The sequence below is a fragment of the Quercus lobata genome, chromosome 11 (genome assembly GCF_001633185.2).
Source record: "Quercus lobata isolate SW786 chromosome 11, ValleyOak3.0 Primary Assembly, whole genome shotgun sequence".
NCBI lineage: Eukaryota > Viridiplantae > Streptophyta > Magnoliopsida > Fagales > Fagaceae > Quercus > Quercus lobata.
The window spans coordinates 52,744,836-52,754,517 of record NC_044914.1 but is presented as its reverse complement, the minus strand read 5'-3'; the positions used below and the strand labels follow the sequence as shown (position 1 = coordinate 52,754,517).

The following is a 9,682-nucleotide window of genomic DNA, read 5'->3' as shown; positions in this document are numbered from 1 at the left end:
TAATATCTACATATTGGACCAGAACATGACAAAACACATGGGACCATACATAGCATTAAAAAAAAAAAAAAAACCTATCTAGACTATGTACATTTTGTGTAGATGAGTTACTTTCCTGTTATTATTACATTAGTTTGTGATTTTGCATATGATTGGTTCCACTAATTTTTTTCTAGAATATTTTTTCATTTATTATTATTTTAACGAGAGAGAAGAAACTAGGAAAAATCGACCAATTAATCTATCTGATGATTACCATGCATGCATTTGGCGTTTGATACTTTGCATACCTGACTAAAGGATTTGGAATCAGTAAACAAACAATACAAACATGCATTTGGCGTTTGATACCTTGCATAAGAACGTTTTAACATTATTGTCAATGCATCACTTCTTCAACATCAACTTAATAATATAATATATAATGTTTCTCATTCGGTACAACTCTACCCATTTCTTCTGTGATACAATTTGTATGATTTCCAAGAGCGGTGATTTGGTGTCATATGGGCGGTGTTGGGTGGGGGAGTTTGTGTAGAGGACATGTTTATGTTCCGTTAGTTTCGGCATAATCTAATATTTGGGCTGGGAAACAAGAAAAGCGTGAACAACCCCAAAAAAAACAGAGAGAAAACCAAATTTCCTCTATAAATTTAGAAAGCCCTGAAATTGTTTTACCACTACAACTCATTACACTAGACTCAAGTCATCTCATGCATCTCAACCCAATCAGGTCTACACAACACAACCCACTGTTTATTAGTTTCTATTTCTTTACCCAGATCTGTTTACTTGCTTTGTGCTTTTTTGTTTCTCATTCTCATTTTTTTTTTTTTTTTGATTAATGCTAGAGATACAAACTGGGTATTCAGCATTTTTCCTTAAATGGGTTTTTGGTTGTTTGTAATTCACACTCCTCTCTAGAATCTGTGTTAATTTGAACTTGAATTTTGAGACTGGTAATGGCCGTGGCTTTGGTAGTTGGTGGCTGAATGGTCATTGACAAACTGGAGTTTGGAAGAGAAGATTGGCAATTGGGACAAAGACAAAGAAGAAGAAGAAGAGAGGGAGAGCAATTGGTAAGCATGGGAGTTTTCTCTCTCTTTAAATAAAAAATAATTTACCCACTGTTCACATCTACAAATTTTTTTTTTTAAATACATACTCATACCAAACACACATTTATGTTTTTTCACATCTTGAAATAAGCTATTTGAAACATGATACCAAACACATTTTTTGTTATATGAGTATTTTAAACACGTGTCTTCACAACACTTTTTAAACTATAGTTTTCACAGTATTTTGAATAGTATTAATTACTTGAACATCATTACCAAACAAGCCTATATAATCCAGTATGAGTAAAGGATTCATGAATAAATAGAGAAGGGAGTATTTATAATTGTAACTAAATCGTTTTTCTTTTATAGAGAGGTTAGTGGTCTACGTGTACATTTAAGTTAGATCAGTAAGGGTGGTATGAATATGTTATTAGATGAGAATATAAGACTGAGTCTATGGGTTTACGCTTTTTTTAAAAAAAGAGTATGGGTTTACATTTTAAATTACATAGGTCCTAACTTCTAATCAAAGATATGTGTTCATGAACAAAGATAGTAAAAATTTTAAAATGATACACTGATATGTAGCTCATACTAATTATTCTGTTTTCCTATCCAATCCAAAACAGTCATAGATTTGGTTCTAATCAAGATGCTAGTTTCCGTTAAACTGAATCACATAACCCCTCATATTCTAACGTTACTCTATTTTATGCTTCTGCTCCCACATCTATTTTAGCATATTTAACATGATATTAGAGTTAATATTTAACAAACTATACAAACTATATGAAATTTTAGCCAAGTGGAAAATAGTGTAAAGATTAAGCAAGATTGTCTTAGGCACCTTATAAGGTTAACATTAGTAGGTTCTTAAATTATCTATCTAAAAATAATCAGTAGTTTCCAGTTTGATTCAACTAGTATAGTTTGTTCTCCTTGAATAAAGAACTTAATATCAACTCCCATATACCAAAAAGATATCTACTGTTGTCCTAGTCTGATAATAATGGGTAATTATCATAGACCATACATTAGAAGCTTAAATCTTATTGTATCTTTAAAACTAACAACATTATGTACCAATATGAAAATCGATAAACACATTCTTCACGCACTCTTTTTTTTAAAAATATATATATATATATATATATAAAGCAATACCACTCCAAAATATTAGAGACTAAGGGCCTGTTTGGTACGTATATTTAAACAACAGTTTTCAATTTTTTTGGAAATACATGTAGGTGAAAAAAAAGTGTAGAAATACGTGTAATATTATTTAAAAACTGAAAACATGTATTTAAATATATGTACCAAATAGACCCTAATTCTTTATTGAAGTATTACCACCGATGGCAATAAAAAATGTAGAAATAATGGTGAAAAGATCTCAAGAGTATCTTTATTCATATTTTGCAATACCACTCCAAAAATAAAGACCAATTCTTTGTTGAGGGATTATCACAAAAGGCAATAAAAAGATAGAAAAGTAATGGTGAAAGGATCTCAATGGTATATTTTTATTCCTATTTTGCTACAGTTCTTTCTTTTCTTTTTTGAGCAAACTGTTCTTTCTTTACATATATATATATATATATATATATATAGGAATCTTCAACCTAAAAGGTCTCAACACAGCTATAAGTAAAAGATTGCTGAAACTGAGAAAGATGGAAAAAACACAAAAGGAAGCCCATGACACTCTCTGAGTTGGCACAACTCTAGGTTGTGCTCCTTCCCCTCTCTATCATATTATGAGGTTCCTAATGCACCGGGGAATATTCAAAGGGAAACTCAATAGCCAAGGCTCCCCAGGCTATGCACAAACACATCTATCTCATCGTTTGATGAAACATAGAGAACATAGCATGGCTGCTATGATTTTGCTATAGAATAGCCTAGTGATGCTAACACCATGGCTTAGTCTAAGTGCACGTGTTCTTGCCGATGGTACTTCATCATTTGAGGTGGCACATGGTGAAGATAAATGGAGCTATTCAACTGCAAATCCTGCTCACAGCCAACTCATCAATGAAGCAATAACTTGTGATGCTAGGGTGTTAGTGCCTGCAATATTGATTCATGGTTGCCCTGAGGTGTTTGATGGGCTTAGAAGTTTGGTCGATGTGGGTGGGGGCAATGGAACAACTTTGAACGTGTTGGTTAAGGCATTTCCATGGCTTTAAGGCATCAACTTTGATCAACCTCATGTTGTATCTATTGTAGCAGTGATCAGTGGAGTTGAAAATGTTGGGGGTGACATGTTTGGAAGTGTTCTAAAAGATGCTGCTTTCTTGAAAGTAACTATGGTCCAAAAAAATGCTATAGATTATCTTTAACGAGTGAAACTTAGGTACAATTCTTTTTATCTTTTGCCTTAAACACTAAAAAAACGTGGGCTATAACTGCATTTTTTTTAGCCACGTTTACAAAAAATGCAGCTGTAGCTAACCTATAGCCGTGTTTTTAAGAAACACGGTTATAGACTTAACCTATAGCCACGTTTTTACAACCGCAACTAAAATAAGGTCTATAGCCACGTTTGAAAAAACAGAACTATAAACCTATTGGACCTATAGTCACGGTGTATAGGCCACGTCTAATAAAGCAGCTATGTGTGTGTGTGTGTGTGTGTGTGTGTGTTTGGGGGTTGGGGGGGGGGGGGGGGGGGGGGACTTTTTTAAGTGAGAGGAAGAGAAAAAATGCATATTAATTATTTAAGCTTAGTTAGAAATAAAAAATTTTTAAAAAGAAAGAGTAAATGGGTATGAAATATATTTTATTTCAGATTTTTATATGATACATTATACTTTATGACCAAAATTATGATGCCTTTTTCTATTTGGGAATCCTAGGCAATTGCCTTAAGGTTGAGCCAATGACAATCAAAACCATATCAATGTAATGATTGACATTTTTTTAATGGAATCCAAGAGTGTGGTTATTGCCCTTGTCCACTCAAACCCTCTTGCATGATGTGGAACTTCCCCAGCAATAGTGGGGCTTGTCTCAACTTAAACCTACAACTTCTAAACTCACAATCGTGATGGATTACAAGAACTTCTTACCACTAAGCCACACTTTCGAGTGGTAATGTAATGATTGACCTAGTAACGTGGATTTTATGACTAGGATGAATGGGTTTGTGTAACTTGTAGAAAGTTATATTGTAGTTGGTTAACTAAAATCCGTTATGTACCTTTCACAATTATTTGCAATGCAATAGATGTTATTCACCTTTTATTTGGCTTTGGCATACTATTGTAGTTGTGATATCAGATACTAAAAGGCATCTTGATACAACTTGAAATTAAAAGCTTCTGTTAGCTACTCTTACATTAGGTGGATAATTATTCGATAGAATAGCACAAAGCAACATATTTCACAGGGAATGCAAATCACAAAATGCACATTGATGGGACTGACGAACTCACCTTCCTTGGACGACATCATCAAATATACACATCCACCTTAGCACAACACGGACGAACACAGGAGAACCATTAATAAGAGCATTCAATGCCGTGGACAATTACCAACCAGTGTGCAGACTGTTGGAGCCTCATTGAAACCTATATTCATGAGCCCTAAGGCATTACAAAAGGGCACTAAAGCCACAAGTAAGGCCCCAACGGCTAGGAACCATGAAACCATATATATACACAATGATCAGAAACAAACCAGGTACATAGACTCACCTAAAAAGTATTCATAGATACTCTGATATTTCAAACTCTCTTATTGTTCTCTAAAAATTCTCATATACTGACTTTGGCATCGGAGACGTGATGGCAAGCACCACACCGATGACCACCTTAAGGGAGCCATTGTTTTACATTTGTAGAGATAGTGACGAGGACCTAGCTCCATCTGGACGAACCTACGAGATTAACGATTCGCACTTCATCACACATTTCACTATTTGAACATTTGAATTGAAATCATAATTCAAAGTTACATTTCACAATCTGCACATTTGATTTAAACCCTATTTTGTATCTTTAAATTCAAAAACACATTTTCAAAAGTCACATCCAGCTGGCATGGAACTACAGAGGATTAAGTAAAAACCAACATCATTGTCTAACACAACACGCTTGCTTTCTTATCACCTACTTAGAGTTCTACGTGTACATTTAAGTTGGATTAATAAGGGTGGTATGGATATGTTATTAGACGAGAATATTAGACTGAGTGTTTGTGTTTACACTTTTTTTAAAAGAATATGGGTTTACATTTTAAATTATTTACGTCCTAACTTCTAATCATAGATATGTGTTCATGAGCAAATATAGTAAAATTCTTAAAACGATACACCGGTTAACAAGATTGAGAGTGGGAAGTGAGTAAAACATAGTGCATTCAGTAGCAACTTTTAATAGTCTATTACCAGCTATTAATTAAAGGGGTAAAAATAAATTAAAAAAGAAAAACATGATGTCTTTTAAAGGTGGTGTACCGTAGGGCTGTCCAAGAGACCCATCGACCCGTTCAACCCGGCCAACCCGCCCGAGTTCAACCCACCACCACCCGATCCAATGACTCTGACAGTCGGACATGGGTTCCAAACTATCTAACCCGACCCCAGCGGGTTGATTGTCGGTTTTTCATTTCAAAACCCATGAAACCCGACCCAAACCGGTACCTTTAATGTTTCTGGCAAAATATTAAGCATTCCAGACCAAATCCGAGGAGATTACGCCGAGTTCTGGTCTAGATTCTTCGAGATGCGGTAAGATCTCACCATTATCCAATGAAATCTAGGCCAGATCTCGCTAAATCCGGCTAAATATCGACCTCAGTAATAAAACCCAAGACCGACCCAATACAACCCGAAACCAACGAGACACGAATTGAAAAATCCGACCAAATCATCCAGGTCGGTTTCGGGTCATATTTTCATCCACTTGACTCATTCAAGTCAAGTCCAAGCTGGGCACAAATCTGACCTGACCTGACTCGTGGACACCTCTAGTGTGCCTCTTATACTTTTTAATAAATAATATATCTATCTCTTACCACACAAAAAAAAATATATGGAACATATGTGCCACGTCATTGGTTGAAATTTCCAAATGTACTTTATTGTATTTTATTTATTTTTGTCGTGTTGATTATTTAATATTTTTTCCATTTTGGCAATTTCCAAATGCATCTGTTGAGTCTTGTAGTTTTATGGTCCTATTGCATATTATTATAAGTTACTGGCCGACAAAAGATGATTAAGGGTCAGTAAAACTGAAAATCGACTAATTAATATTTTATCTGATAAATATCATGCATTTGGTGTTTTATACTATCCATATCTGACTAAAGGATTTGGAATCGGTAAACAAACAATAAAAATGTTAGGCACAATACATATACATGTTTTACATGAACACATACCTTTGCATTAGCCAAAGAAACAAAAGCACAAAGGTTCTGAACAATTATGCAGCCCTGGACATCACGATGCCTATTGGAGCCAAATGTGGAGCTGCTATATTGATTAATCTAGATAGTTTAGTCACTACATGATTCATAGAGTTACAAAACAGTTACAATTACAAACCTTGGTTAAGAGGTATGTTAGCCCAATAGCATAAGCTGAGCAATCTTACTTTGTGTGCAAGTCAGTTCTCTTACTTGTACTACAAATCTAAAAATAATAATTAGCTTCTAGTTTGATTCAACTAGTATAGTTTGTTCTTCTTGAATAAAGAACTTAAGATCAACTTGCATACATCAAAAAGATACATATTGTTATCTTAGTCTAATAATAATGGATAATTATCATGCAGGACCATTCAATAGAAGCTTAAATCCTGTTGTATGTATAAAACTAACAACATTTTGTGTTAATATGAAAATCAATAAACACATTCTTCATGCACACTTTTTAAAATATATATAAATAAAGCAATACCACTCCAAAATATTAGAGACCAATTCGTTGTTGGGGGATTACCGCAGACGGCAATAAAAAATATAAAAATAATGGTGAAAGGATCTCAATGGTATCTTTACTCATATCTTGCAATACCACTCCAAAATAGAGACCTGTTAAGGGATTACCACAAAAGGTAATAAAATATTAAAAGTAATGGTGAAAGGATCTTAGTGGTATTTTTTTATTCCTATTTGGCAACAGTTCTTTCTTTTCTTTTCTTTTTTGAGCAAACCGTTCTTTCTTTATAAGTGTATATATATCGGAACCTGCGACCTGAAAGGTCTCAACACAGCTATAAGTAAAAGATTGCTGAAACTGAGAGAGATGGAAAAAAAACAAAGGGAGGAAAAATGGAACGAGGAAGAACAAGCAGAAGTGGATATCTGGAAATACATACTTGGGTTCACAGAAATGGCTGTAGTCAGGTGTGCCATTGAGCTTGGGATACCTGATGCCATTGAAAGCCATGGAAGTCCCATGACACTCTCTGAGTTGTCATCAACTCTAAAATGTGCCCCTTCACCTCTCTACCGCATTATGAGGTTCCTAATGCACCGGGGAATATTCAAAGGGACACTCAATAGCCAATGCTCCCCAGGCTATGCACAAACACCTCTATCTCGTCGTTTGATGAAACATGGAGAACATAGCATGGCTGCTTTGATTCTGCTAGAGAGTAGCCCAGTGTTGTTGACACCATGGCTTAGTCTAAGTGCACGTGTTCTAGACGATGATACTTCATCATTTGAGGTGGCACATGGTGAAGATATATGGAGCTATTCAGCTGCAAATCCTGCTCACGGCCAACTTATCAATGAAGCAATGGCTTGTGATGCCAGGGTGTTGGTGCCTGCAATGATTCACGGCTGCCCTGAGGTGTTTGATGGGCTTGGCAGTTTGGTCGATGTGGGTGGTGGCAATGGAACAACTTTGAAGGTGTTGGTTAAGGCATTTCCATGGCTTCGAGGCATCAACTTTGATCAACCTCATGTTGTATCTCTTGCAGGAGTGATCAGCGGAGTCGAAAATGTTGGGGGTGACATGTTTGAAAGTGTTCCAAAGGCTGATGCTGCTTTCCTGAAGGTAGGGTCCAAAAAGAAAATATTATCTTTAACGGTAAAACTTAATTATAGTTTCTTAGAACTTATACTAGTTTCTCAATAAATCCAACTATGTGGTTGGATCGTTGAATTTACTGTCCTTGAATGAAGATAATATTGTTTATATTGCATTGGACCATTGGTTAATACATACACGATAGTTGAATTTAATTGGAGATACAAATAAATAAAATAGAAAATAACCATACCTAAGTTTGGCTCATTTACTTAGCTCATTTGCGTTTAGGATGCCACGTAAGAAAGAAGACTTGTACTTGAACTAGCTGCGATATTTACTTTAGTGTATACCATTACCTACTAGGTAAGACTGTTATGAAGCAATTTTTTTTTATATATAAAATTATTTGAAGCACACTAGATATACCTCTCGCAGCTCCTTGTATTGTTAAATTATTGATCAGAAAAGGTTTTTTATACTCTTAATGATGTTCAGCTCTTTCGATTATGAAATTGACCTCTGTGAATTGCAGTGGATTCTGCATGACTGGGGAGACAATGAGTGCATCCAAATCCTTAAAAAATGCAGAGAAGCTGTTCTGGAGAACAAAGGAAAGGTAATAATTGTTGATGCTGTGATTGAAGAAGCAGAAATAGATAAGCTAACCGATGTGAGGCTAGCACTAGACATGGCGATGATGGCTCATACCAATAAGGGCAAAGAGAGGACATTGAAAGAATGGGGATTTGTTCTTGGGGAGGCTGGATTTAGTAGATACACTGTGAAAACCATTCCTGCTGTGCAATCAGTGATTGAGGCATTTCCATAATTTATATATTTAAGGAACATGGTGTTGTTGTTGTTGTTTAAGGAACATGCATGGATCTCTAATTTTATGTGGTAATATGTTGTAATGGCTACTACTAGAAGACCAGTTTGAGTTGATGTAGCTCGCTTGGTTTTAATTGCAATCTAATAATCTATGATTATGAAAATTTTCTGCTTTTTGTTTCTGCATCTGAATTCAATCAGAACTAAAATTTTCAAATTGATTTATTCGTGAAAACTAACAAGTTAGTTGAGAAACACGTTTAGTTCATTAAGAAAATGCAATGAATAAAGGAGAAAGTGAAACCAAACATATATATGGTTGAAGCTGCTGTAGTCCCACATGGTTTGTGTATGACATACTAAGCTCTATTAGATAAATATAAAAATAGTGCAAAAGCAGTTTGATAAGTATCTTTGCGCTTGGGGCAATGACGCAGCTAGTGAGGTTCTAACCGAGGCGCGTCTATTGCTGGTTGAAAACTATTTCCAAACCCCCTCTTAGGCCTAGGTTCAGCCTTGGCCTTTGAGAATTTCTGGAAGGGCGCTCCCTTTTTGGGTAAAGCCTTACAATTACTAGTTTTCAAAACTTTTTGTCTCTTTTAAAGTCTGTTTAGATATCGTTTATTGTTAAAAATTGAAAATATTACAGCAAAATAATTTTTAAATGTATGAATAGTACTGTGAAACTTAGTTTTAAAGTTATATTTATTGAATTCTGTACTTGGCTCTCCTAAACGGGACCTCATTTGATTCTAGAACCATTAGAATTCTTGGAGCTTGTATCTTGGATTCT

General features: G+C 35.1%; 1 protein-coding gene, 1 non-coding gene and 1 pseudogene across 2 annotated transcripts; all 3 read left to right on the top strand.

Moving 5' to 3' along the window:
* Nucleotides 1–993: 993 nt before the first annotated feature.
* LOC115968066 lies at nt 994–3,709 on the top strand (annotated as a pseudogene).
* Nucleotides 3,710–3,795: 86 nt separating this feature from the next.
* On the top strand, nt 3,796–9,053 carry LOC115968061 (acetylserotonin O-methyltransferase-like). The gene is made up of 2 exons (XM_031087262.1): nt 3,796–8,082; nt 8,591–9,053. Exons 1-2 carry the CDS (start codon nt 7,324–7,326, stop codon nt 8,885–8,887), a joined length of 1,056 nt encoding a protein of 351 aa, XP_030943122.1. The 5' UTR covers nt 3,796–7,323; the 3' UTR covers nt 8,888–9,053.
* Nucleotides 9,054–9,299: 246 nt separating this feature from the next.
* LOC115969673 lies at nt 9,300–9,453 on the top strand. Its single transcript, XR_004087034.1, has one exon. It is a non-coding gene; the product is annotated as a U4 spliceosomal RNA (small nuclear RNA).
* The last annotated feature ends 229 nt before the right edge of the window (nt 9,454–9,682 follow it).

Excerpts from the sequence above, each read along its gene's own strand:
- LOC115968061 (XM_031087262.1), top strand. The coding sequence starts at position 7,324 with ATGGAAAAAAAACAAAGGGAGGAAAAATGGAACGAGGAAGAACAAGCA. Across the intron at positions 8,083-8,590 it reads CTGATGCTGCTTTCCTGAAG|TGGATTCTGCATGACTGGGG; the intron begins GTAGGGTCCAAA and ends TGTGAATTGCAG.